We start from the raw sequence: 22,837 nt of genomic DNA, 5'->3' as shown, positions 1-22,837 counted from the left end.
GCCTGGGAATGAACCTCAACTCAATATGGCGGACGAAGAAAGCCCAGAAGAATCGGAGGAAAAGATTGACTCTCTATCGCATCCAGAAGTGATGGCTCTCTTTGGTGAAAAAAATTGGGGGAAGACAGTGGAAGATCCACTCCTTATATGTATATAATTTTATATGCCTTTTAATAAACTTTCAGCTGTAGTTGTCATCCAAAATGCGACAGTGCATCACCTAAAGAAGGCAATACAAAGACACATCTTACTTAAACTCTCCAGGGAAGGAGGTCTGCATATTGTCTCTTGGTAAGTGGATAAGGAATCAAATAATGTCAAGTTTACATAGTATGGTTTTACACAGTTTTATATTTCTGATTGATGTAATCAGATGGCCCTTATACACTGTACTTGAAAAATCAACATATCAGTCCACTGCATTGTGTGATTGATACATATTTATGTTTTCAGCCATAAAAATTTAATACTGAATCAAACAATATAACCTGATATTCATTTATTCGACCATTAGCTGACCATTAAGGACCTGTCTTCTCATTAGCTTTTTGCATGAAAACTTGTCAATATTCATAGTACAACACTCAAGGTGGTTGAGGGTTAGATGTTAACTTTAACTGTTCAACTTACACACAAATCTAATACGTCAATAGAGATGATGGAATTGAAATGCTTACTATCAAATAGCATAACAGCTGATCAGTAACAAAGTAGACCTTTAAGGGAATAATTAATGAGTATTGAAATACTCCAATGACAGCAAGCTATAATCCACCAGTAATTACAAACCAAGGTGCTACAAATAGTGACATATCAACTTTCAACCTCAACACTGATGAAGGTGTTGATGGATTAAATGGATGTTTATCTATCAATTAGTCTGACTCTGACATCATGAGACAAACAGTTTAATGTTTGTTTACTAATACACAAACCATAATGTAATATGATTTTGTAATTAAAAACTAATAGGAAGTACATTTGGAAAATCTATAGGTTGTCATTTGAAGGACAGAAGCTAACAGAGAATCATCAACCTCTCACGTAGTAAGTCAACAGTAGATGTAGTTATGTAGTATTAAACAGTATAATAGTTTGACCCTTTTACCCCTTAGACTGACCAACATCTAATTTCTCCTTACAGTATCACCCCTGAATCAAACATTAAGGTCATGAGAATTAAATAATGATCAACAATCTCCATGTCAGCACCGTAGGAAATGTATAGAAAACAGCACGGTGAATATGCACACTGATCTTTGGGTGTAAAGGGTTAATTATCTGGGTGAGGGGCTCCTCTGCCTTTTTACCTTCCACTTTTCTTATTTTTAAGTTACAGCCATTGAATATATGGTGGTAAGGTGGTGACAACTTTGCTTTCCATAGTTTCATGTCTTTGCACCCATTTTGTTATTAACTTCCTTTGATAACTACAAGGTGATTTTTAATGATTAATAATAGATCTTATATTCATCTGAAGGTGTTAGACTCCTTATAAAAATTAATGTACTTCTTTTCTTTGCAGAAATCTGTAAGGAAAATGAAACCCACAAGATTCTACCTGAGGCAAAACATAGAACCCTTGGGCAGTTTATGCATATGCATTGGTAGTCTCCCAGTTGGCCTTGACACAAGCAAATACAAAATTTTGATTGGCAACATTCTAGGAGAAAGTAAGTTCTGTTTTGTTTGTTTTTTAGATGCTTCTAAACAAGTATCTTTGTTTTACGAGGGGCTAATGTACGTTTCCTGAGTCCTTGTTTCCCTGACCAACTGCCATGTCCATTCAGCTATTTAAGAGTGACAGTGACCCTGGTAACAAGATTGACAACACCTTGGCGACCTAATATTTTACACATTAAAATACTCAAAGGGAGGCTTTTGGCTGTTCTCATATTTTTTCTTGTAATTGTTTTGTAGCCATGGAATTTTGTGAGGTGAAAAGTGTGTTTTCAAGTTGTGGTGAGTTACTAGTAATCCTAGAGCTCAGTTCATGTATCTAATAATTAAGACACATTATTATATCACTGGCAGTGCCCATGGGAAGTATAAAGTGAATTCTGTGTTCTTTCTGTAGAGCATTTCCTAGAAGTACTTTAAAAAACAGATGAACTGAAAAAGACTGACTGGAATCAAGATTTCTGTTTCTTGCATATCGGTATTCTCTTCCTACAGTTAAGGAGTTATGCCTATTTTGATTTTTTTGTTATTCCCTATAGCCTGGACTGTTCCCCCCTGGAAGCCAACCCCTTCTAGTACTGGTAAACTCCAAAAGTGGTGGCGGTCAGGGGGCAGACATGTTCACAGCTTTCCAGAGACTGCTCAACCCTAATCAAGTGTACAGCCTCTTAGAGGGAGGCCCATTATCAGGGTATGTTAAACTCACTCCCCTCCATATCGAGACGAATTCCCACCCAAATTTGTTGAGGTTACACGGAAGTTGTTTACTTAGTAAGAACTATTTCCTTAGACTCTTGTGTCCACAAGAATTGACCGAGGCCGAGCTAATCAAACCATAGTGCAGATATGGGTGGGTGCAGAATCTTTCCAGTGCAGATTGCACCCTTTAAAGGGCGATACCCATATTTACATGAGATAACCCAATGTCTCCCCCCAAGCCTCGCTTTCAAGATGGAACAAGCAAGGAAGTGGTAAAGATTGATGTAAAATTTTTAGTCCAAAAAAGGCATGGGGGTTAGTTTTCCTTATATGACGTCGTCCTGCAGAAGAGCGATTTATATTTTGTCGTATTGGTTGCTTCCCAAATTAATCATTTACAGCTATTCTATACTTAAAACTCTAAGCCTTGTCTTCTTCTGTCAGCTTTGTCCCATCGTCTTTAAATCGCTGAATATCTAAAATATGAATCGATTTGTATCTTTGTTTCAGAGTTTATGCTTTCAGATCTATTTCTGATTTTCGTGTCTTGATCTGTGGTGGTGATGGCACAGTTGGCTGGGTGCTGTCATGTTTGGATGATGTTGTTCAAGAGATGAAGTGTAAGCTACCTGCATCAGCAGTTCTTCCTCTTGGCATTGGTAAGTAGATTTTTTCCAAAGTATTCGTGTTCCCCACGATTTAGAGCAAATTTATTTCCAGAGTCAAAAGTACCTTTGTACGTTTTGTTTTTCTGCGATATGTCATAGATTTCAAGACTCGTTCAACAAACTTGGTCAATGGGATGGAAATCTGAAACTAATCATGACTTAGTCATTCGTGTTTTCTAGGCGATATAGACCCTGGAAAGTCATGCAGATTTTCCCTTTTTAGGCCTGAAAAGTTCGTAGTATTTGAAAGTAAATCAAGTAGTATTGATTACTGAAAGTCTGGAACTCTATACGGTAATTATATGAGCATTTTCAAGTTACGATTGTAGCGTATTTTGAAAAGCTGCCATTCGGGTGGTATAGCAAAGTGAAAAGAAAATGGGTGGAAAATTGAACGAGACTCTCATATGAATGAATCTCTCTCGTGATTTCTATAGTAACAAGAGAATTAGTGGCAAATTGAATGAGATTCCCAGCTTATATGTATTCATCTCTCTCGTGATTTCCATAGTAGCTAGAAAATGAGTGGGAGATTGAACGAGATTCTCAACTTACAGGTAATGATCTCTCTCGTGTTCTCCATTGGGGAGGTGGTTACTCTGGTGGCGAGAGTCCTGTATCGCTTCTCATGGCCGTTGATCAGGCACACGAAGTGTTTCTTGATAGATGGTGTGTCATGTTTGATTCAGTGGACACTAACGACAGTGCGCTTGGCTCGATGGGAGGAAGAGAAGACAATTCTAGTATTTTTACCATGAATAATTACTTTGGGAGCGGAATTGGAGCTGAGCTTTGTTTAGATTTTCATCTCCAGAGGGAGGAAGCACCTGATAAATTCCATAGCAGGTGAGAATACAAAGGATTCAATTTACAGGTTACAAAATTAGTCGTAGTGCCTTCGATCGAAGAAAAAGAGTGTTGATTGCGAAAGCCATTGGATGGTAAAAAAGGTTCCATAGTCTTCTGAGATGTACTGTTGTTTCATCTTTACTGTGTTTAATGTACTCAAACTCCGGATAAATTTTAACCTCCGTTGAAAGCTCTTTTGAAAAGGGATAGGTTGAAAAAACCCCGACTTTGTGTTTTGCAATTTATTGTTAGTGCGACTCTGTTGAATCTCTAATTCCCTCTTTTTTTTTTGGTTTCTTTTTGTTTCAGGCTTCATAACAAAGGAGTTTACTTTAGAGCAGGGATAAAGAAAATGGTCAAAGGCTACTCGCGGACATTTACTCAAGAGGTCGAAATAGAGGTGATTAATCTGTAGAACGATGGTATTGAATGGCTGATCACAATAAAAGGGGTGTACTGCTGACTATAAGACCTCTTATTGCCTTTTGTTTACCCTGCAAGCGGGCTCATGTTTGGGTTTCACCATACTGCCTCTTTTCGAGCACAGCCGCCTATTTTACCATCGACAGCTGCTAATGGAAAAAGGTTATTGAAACCCCTGTATCAGAATTAACTTTCTTAGCATCGAGTGTTGGTCCAAATCATCATCGTCTGTCATTTGTATTCAACTCTTAATGATTGCATGCGTATCAGTTGCACAATTTTTTATTTCATGCTCCAATCACACCTGAGCGTTTTGTTTTGGCGTTTTGCGGTGCTTCTTTGCCTTTTGTCCTCTTTAACTTTCTAGGGACCAGTATCTCATTTACTTCCTTTTCGCTGCAGACTGATGGCAAAAAACTTAACTTACCAACACTAGAAGGAATTGTAATTCTGAACATAGGCAGGTAAGTAAAAGCTGGAAATTGAGGTCAATCAAATTAATTCGAATTAACTTTGCAGTGGTTAGATTTTCAATTTAATTGCAAGAAAATCGCTGCACATCGGCTTCAACAAGTAATTTTAAGCTGCACAGTTTTTATGCCTGGTGAAAGTATGATTCGTGTAGGTCAACATTATTTGTTTCATATAATCACGATCTGATTCCTTTACGGGAACGAACAACCTTTTAAAATTTGTCTCACTCACATCACGTGGCTTCGCAGCAGTCCCCAACTATTATCTGGGAGGCCCGGGTTCGATTCTAGTCAAAGTCTGAATTTTTAAGGCTTCTTTTCTGAGATTACTTTGATAGCAGCTGACCTGCGATTATCAATTCATTACCTGTAAAGTCCTTTATTCTTTTGTATAAATTTTGCGCTTTAACTTTTTTTTTTAATTTGTTTTCCGGCCAGTTGGGGAGCAGGCACAGTTGCATGGGGACCAGACAAAGAAGATGTATGTAGTACTTCATGAATTTAGTGGGATATCTGCTCATTCTTAGCACCAAACAACTGATAAAATAACCATGACATTTTGTCCCTAGAAGATGAAGTCTGGAAAAGACTCAAAGATTCAGCGCATTAGCTATAAAGAAGCCAATAAGTGCGAAGAGTAGAATTGTCCAAACCGCCAATAGCGCGGGAAGTAGCAAATGACCAAACCACTGTTGGTTTTAGTTATGCCCGTGATTGGTTCAGAGAGTGGCTTGAATTATCTGGACCAATCGCAAAGCGAAGTTAAACGAAATAAATGCAATCCCGGATTCCTTTTCCACACACAATTGAAATTGCTTGAATCTTTTTGCAGGGTCATGCCTCAGCTTGTCACTGTGACGGTCTTGTCGAGGTGGTTGGACTTCAGGGAGTAATGCACCTGGTGAGTCAGAATCACCACCATCTTTACCTTCACGCCCTAACATCAGTAGGCATATGCACCATACTGTTCTCTCCAATCTGCTCCGCGTATTTTTTTCTACAACTGCCACAATTTTTGTATCCTGCCTTTTCCGTTCCTCTTAAATATTTGCATAAGAAACGTTTTTATTTAGCAATAAAAATGGTGCCTTAGTTCTTAATTGAGACGAATTCTTTATTAAAAGGGTCAGATTCAAAGTGGAATCAGGACTGGTATTCGGCTAGCACAGGGAGCCCAGGTATGGATGTCTGGTTGTAATCCAGTAAATAACAATGAAGCCATAAGTTGATTATCCTCGTACTATTCTCTTGTAATTTCTGTTTTTCACGTTACTATGTTCCCACCAGTGGTGTAGCGTCATTTTTTTGCATATTTACTTTATAAAATCAGTTGATAAAAAAACTATCATGTAATACCACCCCTTCCCTCCCCGCCTCCCCCCACACACACCGACGCAGAACCACAGTTTCTTTAGAAATTTACCCTCTTCATTCATCCGCTTCAATGCTTTTTTTCTTAATTGATGACAATTATTATTACTTCATTACAGATTAACATCAAATTAAAATCAGAGATGCCTGTACAAATAGATGGTGAACCTTGGATGCAGCCTCCTGGAAATGTGATTGTACGGCCCATACTAACACAGGTATTTACTGTGTAACGATGCTGTACAAGATTACCGTTTGGGGAAAATGAAAGGCTTGTGATTGGACTCGCATATCTCAGTGTTAAAAATGCACCTAGAACATTTCGAAAAATCAATTTAGTTTTATCTTTTTACCTGAGAAACTTTTTTATTATTATTTTTTTGTCAACATTTACATCCAAGAATTCAATAAAACGTTTATAACCGGACGAATTTGGTTCAGAATTAAGAATATTTTGTTAGAACCCAAACAGCCATCGAACGCTTCTAGAAATTTCATCGTAAGTTCACTTATTTTTTTCTTTAGGCGCTGATGCTATCGAAGAGGAAGGTTAAAGTAAAAAACAAAAGAAGACCCACAAGTTCGTCTCGCCCTCCTGCAAGCCCCAGCGCAACAAGAACTATTTTTTATGACGATTAAACACTTACCCCGGGCTTATGGCAGCTTAATTAGAAACCATACTGGATGTTTTTTCCAGCTCTGATTTATACTTAACTTGGTAATCTTGTAAAGTTTCATCTAGTTAAGTATTGCTTTAGCCGAGAAAATGTAATTCGAAATTGTAAAGGAAATTACTGTCATTTGTATCGCTTTGGGTATACGCTGTATTGTAAAAAGTGCAGACTAAAATTCCATCTTTATAGTGCATTAAATTGAACCAATTGTGAAACTCTACCAGCACGAAATGCATGCTGGTTGAAACAACGAGAGCGGCTCAGTCCTCACCATTCGAACCTCTTCAGTGTACATTACCATTCGTTCTATTAGAGTCAATTTCTAACACCGGCCATGATTTGTTTATCGAAGTGGTATATAATGATTCTGAACTAGTCTCAGCCACATTCTGTCTTTCCCCGTTCCGCCCGTAAATGCGCAAAGGCGTTGTAGTAGACGCTACGCGCTAACGAACCAAACTCGTAACCTGGTATTCCATAGTCGTATGTAGGAAAAAAAGGGTGGCGCGAGATTTCTAGACGAATCGCAGTTTATTAATGATTTCATACTTAAGAAAAAAGTCAGAAGAATACGATTTACTAACGCAATTTCAGATAGGAATGAAAACACTTGAGAGTCGACGATACGCGTACCCTGGTGTTCCACAATCGTATATCAAAGGTGCGAACTGAAACGTTGAAATCTCTGTCTCGAGGTGGAGTTGAAAGCTTAGCTTGTCCCGTCAATGGAGTTTTTTGCAGAAGACACCGGTGAATTTGAAGATAATATAAGTTCGAGTATATTACAAAAGAATGTTGTATTTGTAATTATATGTAAAAAGTGGTTTAACTGCAGAAGTATTCATTAACAAGCTAATATGCATGAACGCCTTCTATTGACTTACCTTTTCTCCATGTTTCATTTTATAAAATGATCAGTTCATGTAGATGTGTTCTGAGTGAATTGAATTTGTGAGAAAACTTTTTGTTTGTTTGTTTGTTTTTTGTCTTTAAAGGCATAGCTGGTGATAGGCTCGCGGTAAGAGGAGAGAAGAGTAAAAGAGAGCGAGCAAAAATCGGCGAGGTTCTGGGAAGGCATGTCACCTTCCTTCATTCTAATTAGATTTTTCTCTCACTTACCCCTCGTTTATGCTCGTCCTCACTGTGTCAGGCTTCCAGAGGCAAGGTTAGCTGTGTAGCATGAGGAAGAGTGTAGAATGGAAGGGAAGATTTTCCGGTTTGCTTCTAGTGAGTTGTACAGACGTTAAGTTAGTTAAGTTAAGTTAGTTTTACTCAGGTTTTTGGCTCGATTTACTCAGGTTTAGCTGAAGGTCTCTTTCAAGTTTGGTCATTATAGCTGTGTAGCTCTACATGTTACACCTTCGAGTCCTTCACTGGAAATGTAAATTTGGAGTGTAAATTCTATTTCCCTGGTAAATTAAACCGCAATGGCAAATTATTGAGTTTCTTAAGTTATCTCAGCGGTTGACAAGAAGGAAATATCACAAGCAGTCACTAAGGACAAAAATTCATGAAGATTCAACACCCTAAAAGGTAGAACAAAGGGTAGTGGGAGACTTTTAAACCAATCACATTGCAGTAAAGATTTCTTATCTGAGGGTTTTTTAAATACTAACCGTCACTCCCACCCACCCCTGGTGGAAGTCTTTGGATAGAAAATGAAAAGCTTAAAAATGTTTCCTAACCTCCGGGAAATATATATTTGTTACGCCTTATTTTACATGGGGGTAACCAAAAACCCTCAAGAGAGTCGCTTCAAGGAGATACATTATGGTGTCAAAAGAAAACAGCTCAGTTTTTGGGAAAAACTCAAACTGAATAATTCATTAAAAAACAAAAAGTTCAACATTATGAGAGATACAGAAAGCAATTTTGTATCAGTTTACTAGTCACAGGTCATTGTGGCACATAATCCACACTGTGGATGAACCTGAAGCGTGACTTAGAAACCTTGATAGGGTAAACTGAGAACGGACTCATATGTAAGGTCTTAAAGATGTTTTATTGAAGTCTTCGTTAACGTTTTACAGTAGATCTTGAACCCCTTGTTCGTACCTCTGTGAGACGTCCCTCAAAAAGCTACAGACACATTCAATTTTTTCTTACTGTAGAAGCCATGATGATGATCCCGTTTTAACAAAGATATAAAAGAATACCACATACTAAAATTAACTAGAATTCTCGTTGTGAATTAAAAAATCTAGAAATGGGCTACAAAATTAGATTCATAAACACTACTAAATATCTAAGTTAGTGGCATTCTAAGACCTTTTTTTCAGCATGCAGAATAGAATATCTTATCACACTAGGAGCATAGCCAGCTTTTCGACTTGTCGTGGGCCTATACCCAAAGAAAGTTCAATTTTTGTTTCAAAATTTGCACGAGGGATGTGATAAAAGTTAAGAGGTACAGAACTCAAGGCTGGCTACACCCCTGATATTGTTGTGTTCCATCTTGAGCTATCCGACTTAACTGTGGTGTAGCAATCATGGTCTTTAGAAATACGCTAAAACTAACAGGCTAAAAGTGTCAGGTAGATGTACATGTTACAAAAAGAAACAAACAAGCAAACTAAAAACGGTCAAAACAAAACAAAAGGAAGATGGACTGATAGATAGAGTGCAAGGTATACAATGATAAGTTCAGACAACAAAGCTACTGAGTATTGTTAACATTAAATCTAAGAAAAAGAAATTACACGCCCACTCAGATATAGCGCAATATGTTCCACTCCAACTATATCTTGTTACCATACAATGATAAGTTCAGAAAGCAAAGTTACTGAGTATTGATAACATTAAATCTAAGAAAAAGAAATTAAAGACTAAGATGTTACCATAGACAGTATGTATTGATTACGAGAATTATTTTTCTCCTTTTCCTTGAAATAATTCAGTTTTTCTCTAGCCCTCGCGGTCTCCATACAAATGGCAATGTATTTGGCTCTTGGAAACTGTCAGAGGCAAAGGAAAAAAGCACGCTTATCAATGAACGCAAAATTAACTTATCGATTAGTTGTTTGTTTGATCTACGGACCCGAAATTCAGTCAGTCAAGCGTTGAATGTTTGCATGTCTGTATGAAGTGTTTTGCAGCCATAATCTAATTCAGTTAGTTATAACCATGTCCACTGGCCAGGTGGAGAGTCCAGCAGACAGTCGGGCAGACAATCAGCCCATCTGTGAGTCAGCCAGTGGTCATAGCTCAGGTAGTCAATTCAATTTGACGGCTTACCGGCCAGTTGCACAGATAGTCAGGTGACCAGACTGTCAATCAGGAAGCTGGTCAGTGCATTAAGGACAGAAGGCAAGTTTGAATATACAAGCATAACCAAAGAGAGCACTCATCAGTGCAGCGTATTAGCCACCCAGAAGTTTTTTTTTGAAGTTATACTTTTTCAAATCGTAATCAAGCAGAGAAAAAATTGATTAGTTTGAAAATGTTTTGGTAGCCTTACTGCCAACAATGAATGGGCTGCCTGAAAAAATTTGCAAGTGACTTTGAAAGAGACGAGCAGTATATTATAGCTACAACAAATCAGACTTCATCTCCTTTATCTCCAATAACTTCAACTTCATAGTAAAAAGAACAAAGCTATAAAATTGCAAAGGGATTAAAAAGATACAAAAAATGCACAAAATTTAAAAATAAGTATAAGTAAAAATTAAACGTAAGTAGCTTTATTAAAAACTTAAAAACATGACGTTTAAAACTATTTACATTCCTTGAGTCTTTGATCGTCTGACTGAGGGAGTTAAAATCGGAAACGGCATGATATTGTGTTCTTTGCTTCCCCCAATTTCTTTTGACACGTGGTAATCTAAAATTGCCTTTGTTACGTGTATTATGCCTATGAAATATGTCTTGTCTAATCAAGTCTATATCGTGATTAATTAAGCCATTGATACATTTGTATACGTGTACACACCTTCTTTGAAATCGCCTTTTCTCTAGAGGCAGCCACTTGAGAACGGCTAATGCCTCAGTGGAGGATGAGTACAATGGTCTATTTAAAATAACTTTAGCGGCCTTATTTTGCAAAACTTGCAAGCTAGACATAAGGGTAATATTATGTTTATCGCCCCATACAAGATCAGCATATTCAAAAAGGGGCATAACAAGACTTTTATAGAAAAGTAGACGCGCCCTGAAAGGCAATAAATGCTTTATACGCTTGAGAAGCCCAAGCCTCTGATTGATTTTCCCAGTTAGGTGTTCAATATGATCAGTCCATGTGAAATCCGGAGATATATGTATACCGAGGTATTTAAAGCTGCGAACATTACTTATACTATGATCTAAAGTTGAGACAGTCATATCAACTTTGCTTTCGCGTTTCCTATTACTACCGATAAGCATACATTTAGTTTTGTCCAAATTTAAAGTCAGTTTGTGATCATGAAGCCATTTCGCCACACCCAGTAAATCAGAATATAGATCGTGTTCAACAAACTGATAGTTTGAGTAATCATGAGTCAACTATACATGTATACACACCGTAACGCATCGAAGATTTTCACTCTACATCTCAAATATTACACTTATTCTGATTGGATACATGTAACAAAAAAATACTACCTTCTTTAGAGGGATTTTTTTTCATTACCCCTTTAGTCAGCGGTATTCAGTATTTAAGCAGACGTAATTAGCATTTACCTTGATTCGAAAACAAAGTACTAAAGCGGGCTGGTATCAAACACGTCTTCTTCCCCTGGACGGAACACGAAAAGAGATAGAAATGCAACGCGCTCATTTTTTCTCAAGCGATGCAGTACTAAATTGCACAAGTACAGAAAACAGAGCTGCCACTTATTACAGCTCATTTAATTTTGCTTGCTTGTGTTGAAGTGTTTTGAAACCTGAGGTACACAACATCAAAGTCACTATTTCCATTCAATGAGTTGTGGTAAGTGGCGGTTCTGTTTTCTGTATCTGGGCAAATTATTACTGTATCGCTTAAAAAACAAACAAACAAACATGTAAAACGGCTCAATAAATTCATAAATGTAGGATTTTAGCATTGTATAAAAAGTTATGGCTCTTCGTTACGAGGAGGTATAATAATACTCAAGTGGTGTGTTTTTTTCCTCAATGTAATCAACTCCCGATGTGAATCGCGACCTTTCGACAGAGCACCTCAAGTGATCTTCAGCCAATCGAGTGGACTGATTATGCGTCACCTTATAAAGCATGTGTGGACCAATCTGAGTTTATCTCTTCTGATTTATGAAAAATGTTACCTTCCTCTACGACATCCATGTCAGGCTCATGCATCTCCTCTTCTTCTTCAGCTTTTCTAGCTTCTTTAAAAAAAGATTTATTTGATACAATGTAAGTTAGTATACAGTCATTAAATTTTGTCTTTGTACTTAGGAATTAACACTAGAATTTTTCCAGTGACTACCAAGGGAAAAGAGATGTTTTAATTACTCATAAAATGCCTTACTCTCTTGAGTGACCGATCAAAAACCATTATCTCCTTTACCTTTGTTACTGGGTACTGAAATCTCTTCAATTTCCACCTGCTCCTCAGATTCAACAGCTGTGTAAAATCAGATTCATTGTTAAATTGCGGCCCATTGCCCGCTATTTAGTCAGAAAATTAGCCTTGTCGCTACTTACACTGTACGCTGGAATAAATGAGACCCATGTGAGACAAATGTTCAGTTCCTAAAAAGCAATTAATTGTTTTTACCTTCCTCAGTTGTCTTTTTAGGTTCATGCTTACTTCCTCCTTCTTCACCTGCACACAAATATTAAAGATATATTGTATTTAATTTTTGTCCTTGAATTCGACAAAATGGTTAATGTTTTGAGAGGATCACCAGGAACAGGGCATAACTTGATTATGCAAGATTGCTGAGACAGTCAGCTGTGTACTTTTATCACCGTTTAAAACCTATGTTGAAGGTCACCAATTTGCCCTATCATTAACCTCTTTGTTCCTTCTGTTACCAAACTGGCCAACCCCAGCCCTGTAACTTACATGTAGCTACCCCTAAACTTTACAAAACTATAACTCTGTCATAGCAGTGAACCAAAAATGACTGAAATGAAGATGGTGCTGGCTTTCTGTCAGGAAAGTTTCACAATTTTACACTAAATTTATCTTGACATTATAGAAAGTAAAGTATTGTGCTCACTGAAATCCGCAACATTCGGCTTATTCTTCAACTATTATCAGAAGCTGTAAGTAACACTGAAGATGAGTATCCATCATTTAAAAGGTTCTTGTAAGTAGCTCAACCTTTGATCACTTCAGATAATTTTTTAAAACCTTTCATAAGGTTAATTGCAATTGCAACTAGAGGTTCCTTAAAACTGGGCGATTCTCAACAAAAAACTTCTGTTAGTGTGTAGAGACACTCCTACTTACAGAAGATGTCAACTATTACCTTCTCTTTGTGTTCTTTGTTGATACTGGCTCTCGCCATGATGAACAGTGATTGCATTAAATAATACCATCCTTTTAAATAAACCGCGAGTTGTTCCGGAAAGGCTCAAACGTCAATAACGCAAATATGTCTTAAGTCTTTAACAACAGCAAACTTTCCAACAAGACTTTTTTGATTGCATTGACCTATTAGATTTAGTAACTGAGGAAGGGTTTTGTACCTTACGGGAAATAGTGGCCAAAAAGCTGCTCTCGTCAATTTTTTCATGAGACAGACTTAGAATCTATTATTTGATTGGTGATTAAGCGTTAATATGATAACCCTAATCTTATTGGTTTGACATACAAAGCCATGCAATCAAGTATACCAAGTGCACCAGCTTGTTAGCACCAGCCACCTTTCGCTGTTTTGTAGAGTTATGACATTTCTAAAAAAAAATGAAAATTGAAAAGGTGTTTACCTTCCACAGTCTTTGCAGAGGCTGGTTTGATGTCGAAATCATCCTCATAATCTGTTTTAAGGAACAAGTAGAGTAAAACATGACATAATGCTCATGTTTCATGTTTTATTGTGAAATAAATTTCTTTACAAATGTATTTATGTATGTTAGATTTTCATATATTTATTCAAGTATTCACTGATTGATGAAATATCACTGAGTTACAAAGCTCACATTTAAATCTGCAAGTTAATTAGTGCGCATGAAAATGGTAGCTAGAATAATACCTCTGCCAAAGACAGTCGGACAGTAATTTTGACCTGAGGAAGATGGATTCGCATCCTCCTCACAGGCTTGTTCAATCTCTGCCAACAGAACAAAGAGTTATCTTTAAGTTATTTTTCATATAATATAACTGAAAACTGGAAACAACGAATAATCATTGTCAATATATACGTATCATTCATTTACTAAAACCGCATCATATAAGGGACGATGGTATCTTCCTTCCATAATACGCTGTACAGTTTACTAATTTAAAGGAATGGTGATATTATGAGTGGAGGTGTTAAAAGTGCATAACGCAATTTATCACCAGAATATCTGGAGGTAACTTATCAATCAAAAGTAATCCAACCTAATTTCATTACATTTGAGTCATACGAAAAACCCTTCCTTGATCTCTCCTTCCTCGAAGTGCACCTACAGCAACTATCAGAGCAGAAAAAGAATACTGTGGTTTCTAGGCATCTTATTTGAAAGAGCTCATATTTGATAGATTAATTAATTAGACTATACATACCTGGCAAGAGAGTTGAATTACAAAGTCAATTACAACATTGTCTTTGGCATAAAAAATTCTAAATTTATTTACTGACCTGGTTGGGGAGCAGGCAATTCAGGGGCTTCCACTTCTGGGATTTCGATCTGTGCTATTAACTGCATTTCAATCTGTTCCCCTTGGGGGGAGAAAAATGAAAAAAAGGAATTAAGTACAGAAAAGAGAAAGGAAAGAAAAGTATCGCACATAGAACCCTACAGAGGTGTAGAGAAGATATGTGATTAGATTGAGAAGCACTATATATTACCCTCCTCGACGTTAGTATGTTCATCCCCATTTCCAATGTGTGCCTGCTGATCATTTTCTGCTTCTTTGATATAAAAAGGAACACCAATAAAAAATTAATGGTCATTGTAAGGTTTATCCAAAGGGAAAAAAAAAACGCTCAGACAAAAACAATTCAGAATGGATCGTCATCTAATAATTTCAGACAGAAGTATAGTGATTCATATTTTTAGAATTGTTTGTAGAATGAGGTTTTGCTAGCACCTTATTTTAAAAATTTGTCGCAAACGGCACCTATTGGTCTCAATGTTCCTGATGGTTAGTATCTCTAAAGCTGTGTATTAAAGAAAATCGAACTGAAATCATGATTTCTAAACGTGTCGTTGCCTAAATTACACTTGATGATTTATTACATTCATCCCCTCTCTACTTAGAATCATTCTGGTTTTCTCCTCTACGTCTGCTACAACTTTACATATTGCCAGTTGCACCTTTGTGGTTTCAATAATTTGCTCAGTTTCTTTTTCGAAAAAATTAGAAAATACATGAGTTTTCTACGATTTCATACCAGTTCCATCCTCTCCCCCTTGAAAGCCTTATGAGCAAAAATGACATATGTCACTTAAAGAAAACTGGGTTGCTAATACTCAATTTGGTGAAACTTAAAGTTTGTTCATTTCAAGGTTTGGAATACAATTATTGTTATCATGGTATTTTTCAATGGAGCTTAAAACTGTACCTTCTTGATTTTGTCCTCTGCTGAAAATAGATCGAACATTGGACCACAGCTTCCTCAGTTTTGCTTTCAACACAGGCTGAACCTAGACATTCAAAATATATTGAATAGTTTACGTAAAGACTTTCAAGTAACGTATTTAGAAGTCATGTTGGTCTCTATGGTTAAAGTTAACGGTGGAGAAGCTAAAAAAATCTGTCCGATCATTTACTTTTTCATGCTTGTTTTGTATGTCAATCGTTACAATTACAAAATTAAGTTGCCAGCCTGCTCTGACACGAATCCAAATTTGAACATAACGGTAGGTGCTATTCCAAAGTAACCAAAAAAGAAACGTTACCTGTGGAGTAGAAAGCGTATACAGCAATGGGTTGATAGCTGAATTGATCGGCAGAGCGAACACTGCAATCCACACTGCCAGATCACCAGGAGGATCAAATGTTTTCTCGACGTGGGACCGGATGCCGATAGCAATGATTGGCATCCAACACAAGAAATCGGTCAGAATAATGAAGAAGACTCTTTTGGCAAGTGCTCTTTCTCTTTTAGCTTGTGCACTTTGTGCTCTTGCTCGTATTTCACGAACAGTTCCATGTGCACCAAGCCGTCTGCTTGACGACCATGATTTCCACAAGATGGCAACGTAAGCAACCGTGATGAAGATGAATAGGGAAAAATTCAAAACGATAAAAATGGAAGTGGAGTATTCCCAGCCTTCTTGTAATTCAGGGGAAAGCTGCAGGGGCAGGCACACTACATTATTGCCATAGTACCCCTCGCTGAAATAGTGCATTCCAGACAAGGGAAGGAATGCCATAACGCCTCCCACCAGCCAGATAACTACGCACATTAGACAGGTCTGCCTTGGGGTAATTTTTGCAAAGGTGTAAGGAAACACGATGTTCTTGAGTCTGTCCAATGCGATCAGAGAAATCATCATCACTGACACTTCACTTGAAAAGACAGACATGGCACCATTGAAATGGCAAAACCAACCGGTGCGCCACTCATAGTCATGCAGGTAGTATTCCCCTGACCATTGCAGGTCTTTTATGCCAATAATGATAAGGTATATCCCCATGATGCCGTCAGATACACCCAGATTCACCAACATGATAGACTGGACCACATTTTTATCAGGGTAGAAATACTGCCACCCAACTACGAATAAAGACCCTAGCAACGAGAGAAGACCGACAATCCAAAGAGTTCTCCTTGGAGCATGGTGGCGGAACATGGAGTGGCAGCTTGCGAAATTGTCATTGAAGGAGTATTCGCAATCAGCATCCTGCCTGAAAAGATCGAGATGGCAGCACATCAGGTTGGTGTCCAATGTTCTAGAATTCGAAAAAAGAAGAAAAAAAAGAAGAAATAACACTATTATTGCATCGTTGAAATCCCTTAATGATCATTAATTGATTAATAACATAGACTATTATTAAAATAATTGTTTGAAGGGGCGAGTGAAGGAAAGGATCGTCATGGAATCTTACACTCTGATGATGTGCGTCAAATGCTTGAAAAAGCCTTTGGGGAGCTCGGCCATCAGGTTGTAATGCATGAACCTGTGATTTAAAATAATCATAATGTGAATTTTAAGTTGGTTTATATTATAAATAACCTAAAAAAGCGAATTTCAATTATAAGATTCATTAAGTTAATGTTAATGTTCAAATTGACTGTCCAAATAGACAAAATCAGGAACCTAGCTGAGGATCTTCATTAAGGACCTTAGCTTGATGTTTTCTCAAAGATTCTTTCAAAAGTAGTCATTTAGCCTAAGATAAGTCTCGTCTTGCTTTCTTGGAAATTTTTGATGGCTACTGATTTTATGGACGTGGCAGCCCATTCGGTTGAGGTCTTTCGCTGTACAAAAGCCTCTTTCCGGACTCTTCCAGGGAAAAATTCCTTTATTATATTTATGTTATTTTCCAAAATTACTTTGCACGAGTCTTTTCCTTGACAAAACGAAATCAAAAGAATGTTATCTGATTTCAATATATGCAACTAAGTTTAGTTGCCTAGATAAACATCTGTCATTTGCAGTAAACTTACAACATTCGCAATTCGTGGGCATAGTTGAAAGTCGTGCTGGTAACGTTTTGTATCCTATTGCCGAAGATATTCCTGAAGCGAAGAACTTAACTATTTACAATTAACACCAAAACGGGGACTTGCAGCAGTCACATTCCTCATTCTAATAAATTCTCATGGAATTTCAGTTAAGACTACATAGATCTCCGCAATGTTTGTTTCCGCTTTTTCATAATATCCACCTAGGTGCACAAAAAGTATGTTAAATAAAGGCACATTTTTAGTGCAATATAAATATAAAAAACGTTGCTTTGTTGAGGACGATAATTGGCACCACCTCTGTTCTACATCGTGGTAAATTTGTAGACAAAAATCTCAGGTTTTGAACGCTGATATCATATTCATTCTATCACTTCAAATATTCTGGAATGTTTTGTATGTGATTAACTGTACTTACAGAGATCTGAGCTTTTTAACGCCCTTGAAAATTTTATCAGGCAGAGCCTCGATTTTGTTCTCCGAGAGATATCTTAAACAAAGGAAACAGAGAAGGAAAAAAATATTAAAGTACAGTAACATAATATGATTGGGTAAGGCAAATTTTATTTGAGCAATGACGGAGTTAACAGTAAAATAATATTACTGTATACGGTTTGAGATTCAGATCATTATGGAAAATGGTTTAAACTCTAAATGCACTTACAAATCTAATAGCTCCACCAAGCCCTGGAACTGATCTTCATGAAGCTTCTTAATTTTGTTGTACTCCAGTTTCCTGGAGAAAGCATGATGGGAATTTTAGACTGAAATATGCTCATGTGGTAGCGATATCTTTAGCTCTACTTTTTTTTAAGTAAAATCTATGGTTAAGGCAGGGAATAGCAACGTTTTCCAGTAAAATAGCTCCCAATCTTTATATCGTAATGATCAAAGAACACACTAGACATATTTATGATGACGTCACGCTATATCCTGTAAAACACGATCGGTACATGATTGTAAAAGTACATTCCTGTGTAAAAGTAGTATTACTGATTCCTAGTTTTGTATTGTGAATATAGCTTGTTGATTCTTTAATAAAATTCAGTTGAGCAATAGCAATGAAAGGAGTAACTTGACTGAGTCTAGACGACACAACATACTGGCGACGAGGATTAAAAGCCAATAACGCAACGCCGCACAACTTCAAAATCGCTGATATCGTATTTTGCGCAAACATGAAGCCAGCAAAGTTAGATTCTCAATTTCACCCGGCTAAGCATGTTATCATTCAGTCCCAGGGGAGAGACACTTTCACCTTGGTCAACGCAGCAACTGGTACCACTCTTATTCGAAATGCAAAATACTTGAAGCGCGCACTCACAAATGAGAATGAAGAAATCGTAGATACTAGCAATGACGAACAAAGTAATGGGTCGAGTAGTTCTAGTGATTCAGCGAATGTTGAATCTAGTGAGACCATTCACAAACATTCTGATGCTTGTATGGAAAGTGATCATTCCGATGATCAAGCCTCTCAGAATAAAGGCAATGTCACGACTAGGTCCGGACGTGTAGTGAAGTCTACACAAGATAACGAGAACTTTGTATATTATTAGCTGATTAAAATAGTTTAAAATGATTATCTTTAATTAACTTTGAAATAGAAACCTTTGAACTTTGTCCGGGAAGGATGTAGTGTATTGCGTTACCTAAGCGTTACTATAGTCACGCTATATCCTGTAAGACACGATCGGTACATGATTGTAAAAGTACATTCCTATGTAAAAGTAGTATTACTGATTCCTAGTATTGTATTGTGAATATAGCTTGTTGATTCTTTAATAAAATTCAGTTGAGCAATAGCAATGAAAGGAGTAACTTGACTGAGTCTAGACGACACAACAAGTGCCAGGGTAGTTTGATCTGGCAATATTACAAATTCTGAGATATTGTCAACTCGAATAAAAAGGAAACTAAAAAACCTTTGCCTTCAAGGAGTAAATTACAATGTAAGTTGTCTTTTACTAAGAAGCTATTATAGTCACCAAGTGCTGTTATTTTCAAGAAAATCCTTTAAAACAATTTTTGATATTTTGGGCCGATATCAATCTTACTTACATAAATTTTACCGCTACAATGTTTCTGAAAGCATACGCTGGCAGATTTTCAAGTTCATTGTTTGATAAATCCCTGAAAACAATTATTACACAGTTACAAAGATTTCGCTTATGTTAGAGCTACCAACTGAAATCTGGGAATCGTTAAGGTTGCTATTTAAACAGAAGCTATTAAATTCTTACACCACAAAATAGCTTAACATTACTAACCAAAGCACAAGAAATACATAAGATAGCATCGTCAACTTCAATTAAGATTTGAAAATACGAGCTGGAAAACTTCACGATGTTTCAACTATGATGGCTGTGCTTTTAAAAAAATATATTTTAAGAACGATCATTTGGTTCTGTCCAATTATCTCCTTGGTTAAATAGCTAACTCACTTACAGATATGTCAGCTTGGAAAGGCTGTTAAAAAGTCCGTCTGGTAGACTCTTCAACTTGTTATTTGACAGATAGCTGTTGGAATGACGAAACAAGAAAATGCATTTTCATTAAGTCTGCAAACTGAAATTTATAGGTAAAAATACATGAAGATTCTGGTCATCAGAAACAACCAAAGAACAAAGAGCGGTACGTAGTGATACACATGCAATGTTTTGTCTTATAGTACAGAGAATATTCAAGATTCACTTCATTCATTTAGTTCGGTCAATATTATGACGAAAAGCAATTGAAGGCCGCTGAAAACTTGAGATCTGCGTGCATACTGAATTCTTTTCCCTAACACTGGCAATGGCTGCCTGTCTTGGATCAATAATGAAATCATTAAGCTCGTAATCTAAGAGAGAAAGATAACCCATAAAAACAACTCTGATATTCATAACATTGTGACGATAGGTTTTCGCTCGCTAACTGGAAAACTGAACCTTCGCGGACGGCACAATAACAACTGGGGGAAATAACTCTGTAGAGACGACTTGGCAGCGAGAACGGAAACTCGTCACGATTTCCTGGTACACGGAGATCTACTTCGAGCGAGCTTATACGGACGTCAAGGATAAGACAATCTTTGGTCCCACAGTACTTTTATTCTAGGTCAGGCCAACAAGCGACATGACCTCTAGCATACTCTAGGTTGTAATCATCGAAGCTGTACAAGGTACTTGCTTAAGAAGTAACTGGTGTGAAGTGCTATTGTTACACAAATCGCAATATTTGAATAAGGACACAAAGGAGCGGAAAAAGTCTCTTTGAAGTTAAACGAAAACTACTTAAATATTCCATCTGTTTCTACGACGGAAAGAATCTCAAAATTAAAAAGACGGATGCAATAAACTCTAGGCCATTAAAGTAGGAAACCTAGGTGCGATTTTACAGCTCTGATATAGAAAACAATACCTATCTTAATTGCAGTAGCGCAGCTCAGGAAATAAAAAAAACGGAAAAGCAATTAAAAGTTTCTGCTTATTTATGCAAGGTTGGTTTGGAAACCATCGCATGAAAAGAAATTAAATTTACGCGTTTAAACTCAGCTGCTATCTACTATGAAAACCAATGTTTCCAGGAAGACCATCAACACCCACATTTGCTTAAAAAAACCATGTAATAAATAACAAAAGTGCCGACAAGCAGGTGCATATGATGAAAGCGAGTAACAACAAAAATCTATTCTAAAAGCTACTGTGGTTTTTATGCATTTTTTGATTTATTAAAATGAAAGGACTTGAAATGATTAAATGTGAAAGTTTACGAATAAATATGTACCGAATAACACACACGGGAAAATCAGTAAATTTTCCCGTAACAACATGCATGAATTTCATTGTTGTATGTATGATCGTTGTCACTCAAATGTCAGTTCAGCAGCAAACACAAAATTCCAGATGGTTCAATTTTAAAATGTGTTACAAGTGCAGATGGGAAGATTTTATAATCTGCAACTGGAAAAAATTTTCTTTCTATATGCTCTAATTAGTGAAAGGGACGAAAAGTATGATACTACCAGAATCTGTGTTAAAATACACTAGCTGTGATTTAACAAAAGAAAGGAAAATTGTACTAAGTGTTGGAACACTTTATGTAGTCATTGAGTTAAAACAAGGGAAAGCTTGGAATGAAAAAACTTACAGTTCTTTCAAGTTTTTTAGATCTTGGAATAAATTAGGAGGAAATTCCGTGAAGTTGTTGTCTTGCAACCATCTGTGTTGAATTAAAAAAAATATATGTGACCTGTATATAAATATGTTTAGTTTTATTAAAACAGTTATTTACTGACTTGTCTTTTGATCACTGAGGGGAAGGGAAGAAAATAGAAAGGAAAAAAGTTAATTGGAAAAACAAGTACAGACAAGGCGGTAAGAGAGGGGAATGCTGCTGCGTTACAAAAACAGTTTTCCCTCCACAACAGTCTTGATACATTAACTTACAGTTCCTCTAGCATTGTCAAGTTTTTGAAGGCACTTCCATTCAACCCTTTCATGTCGTTGTCATTCAGGCGTCTGCGTTATTTACCATATAAAACTGACGATTAGTTTAAAGATCCAACAGAAGTCTATCTGCTTAGATAGGGGTACTACTAAAACCTTTCAGGGCTGTTGTCGAAGACAGTTACGGTTGTTTTGACTTGTGAGCAAAATTCGGCATCACTGTCATTGAGCGAAGAGTTGTTTGTGCTAACTTCACCGTTTACTCATTTTACAACATAAGATTATAATCAAATTTGACATAGATACGGAAATTTGTTAATGATGGAAATTGGAATGATCTTTTTATTTAATGAAGGCACTTCTTGATGCCTTTTATACAGAGGACAGAATCTCATAAACGGTCAGTCCTGGACAAAGATCCAGAATGCAACAGTAGATATGTGATCTTCATGATATTTCATATTAATTCTTGATTTACGAAGCGGAACGAATAACCTGATAAATTTAATAAAACAACGACAACAACAAAAAGCAGTTTGAGGCCTGTAGATCTGTTGTGCAGCTGGTCTGCGATTAGAGTTCTTATTCTGCAGGTGCGAAAGTTGACCAGTAGTGTTAATTAAAGATGAATTTATTTTGTACTTAAATAGCTACATATTATGAATGAACTATTTGCAAATTTTGTCAATCTTATTAACGCTTACATTGCATCGCTAAGAATCTAGGAGCACGGATCAGACAGAAAAAAATGAGGTTACTTACAGAAACCTTAGCTGTGTGTTCTTGTCAAAGATTCCTGGAGGTAGGTGGTGCAATTGTATTTCAGACAAGTACCTATGAATTCGACGAAAATTTAGCACA

The 22,837-nt window shown here is 36.8% G+C and overlaps 4 protein-coding genes across 7 annotated transcripts; 2 read left to right on the top strand and 2 right to left on the bottom strand.

Moving 5' to 3' along the window:
* The first annotated feature begins 2 nt into the window (after positions 1-2).
* Positions 3-5,267, top strand: LOC113672695 (diacylglycerol kinase theta-like). Of its 4 annotated transcripts, none has more exons than XM_089203019.1 (9): positions 3-291; positions 973-1,047; positions 1,526-1,673; positions 1,921-1,962; positions 2,220-2,371; positions 2,890-3,038; positions 3,605-3,893; positions 4,206-4,296; positions 4,722-5,267. In XM_089203019.1, exons 5-9 carry the CDS (start codon positions 2,298-2,300, stop codon positions 4,785-4,787), a joined length of 669 nt encoding a protein of 222 aa, XP_089059145.1. In that variant the 5' UTR covers positions 3-291; positions 973-1,047; positions 1,526-1,673; positions 1,921-1,962; positions 2,220-2,297; the 3' UTR covers positions 4,788-5,267. The 4 variants fall into 4 exon arrangements, with proteins under 4 accessions (XP_089059145.1, XP_089059150.1, XP_089059139.1 ...); XM_089203013.1 differs by having other exon boundaries at positions 155-291; positions 997-1,047; XM_089203024.1 differs by lacking the exon at positions 1,921-1,962.
* On the top strand, positions 5,236-7,797 carry LOC149053587 (diacylglycerol kinase theta-like). Its single transcript, XM_089203129.1, has 5 exons — positions 5,236-5,273; positions 5,625-5,693; positions 5,917-5,970; positions 6,283-6,381; positions 6,689-7,797. The coding sequence occupies exons 2-5, from the start codon at positions 5,685-5,687 to the stop codon at positions 6,800-6,802; spliced, it is 276 nt and encodes a 91-aa protein (XP_089059255.1). The 5' UTR covers positions 5,236-5,273; positions 5,625-5,684; the 3' UTR covers positions 6,803-7,797.
* A 1,321-nt stretch (positions 7,798-9,118) lies between these two features.
* LOC149053585 (G protein-coupled receptor GRL101-like) lies at positions 9,119-17,961 on the bottom strand. Its single transcript, XM_089203197.1, has 10 exons — positions 15,814-17,961; positions 15,477-15,558; positions 14,760-14,822; positions 14,550-14,630; positions 13,992-14,036; positions 13,233-13,283; positions 12,323-12,379; positions 12,078-12,140; positions 11,494-11,548; positions 9,119-9,791 (listed from the first exon to the last, which is right to left on the bottom strand). The coding sequence occupies exons 1-9, from the start codon at positions 16,789-16,791 to the stop codon at positions 11,514-11,516; spliced, it is 1,455 nt and encodes a 484-aa protein (XP_089059323.1). The 5' UTR covers positions 16,792-17,961; the 3' UTR covers positions 9,119-9,791; positions 11,494-11,513.
* On the bottom strand, positions 9,781-11,477 carry LOC149053586 (uncharacterized). Its single transcript, XM_089203005.1, has one exon. It carries the CDS (start codon positions 11,194-11,196, stop codon positions 10,432-10,434), a length of 765 nt encoding a protein of 254 aa, XP_089059131.1. The 5' UTR covers positions 11,197-11,477; the 3' UTR covers positions 9,781-10,431.
* Positions 17,962-22,837: the final 4,876 nt, after the last annotated feature.

Source organism: Pocillopora damicornis, chromosome 1, assembly GCF_964200805.1.
Source record: "Pocillopora damicornis chromosome 1, jaPocDami1.2, whole genome shotgun sequence".
Lineage (NCBI taxonomy): Eukaryota > Metazoa > Cnidaria > Anthozoa > Scleractinia > Pocilloporidae > Pocillopora > Pocillopora damicornis.
This window is presented reverse-complemented; position numbering and strand designations above follow the sequence as displayed.

Coding starts and splice junctions, on each gene's coding strand:
- LOC149053585 (XM_089203197.1), bottom strand. CDS start 16,791: ATGTGCTGCCATCTCGATCTTTTCAGGCAGGATGCTGATTGCGAATAC. Junction 12,141..12,322: donor TTCAGTACCCAGTAACAAAG/GTAAAGGAGATA, acceptor CTTTTTTTAAAG/AAGCTAGAAAAGCTGAAGAA. Junction 11,549..12,077: donor CATGGATGTCGTAGAGGAAG/GTAACATTTTTC, acceptor TGTTCCGTCCAG/GGGAAGAAGACGTGTTTGAT.
- LOC113672695 (XM_089203024.1), top strand. CDS start 2,298: ATGTTCACAGCTTTCCAGAGACTGCTCAACCCTAATCAAGTGTACAGC. Junction 3,039..3,604: donor AGTTCTTCCTCTTGGCATTG/GTAAGTAGATTT, acceptor CTCAACTTACAG/GTAATGATCTCTCTCGTGTT. Junction 4,297..4,721: donor CTCAAGAGGTCGAAATAGAG/GTGATTAATCTG, acceptor TTTTCGCTGCAG/ACTGATGGCAAAAAACTTAA.
- LOC149053587 (XM_089203129.1), top strand. Junction 5,971..6,282: donor GGCTAGCACAGGGAGCCCAG/GTATGGATGTCT, acceptor ACTTCATTACAG/ATTAACATCAAATTAAAATC. Junction 6,382..6,688: donor TACGGCCCATACTAACACAG/GTATTTACTGTG, acceptor TTTTTTCTTTAG/GCGCTGATGCTATCGAAGAG.
- LOC149053586 (XM_089203005.1), bottom strand. CDS start 11,196: ATGCTTATCGGTAGTAATAGGAAACGCGAAAGCAAAGTTGATATGACT.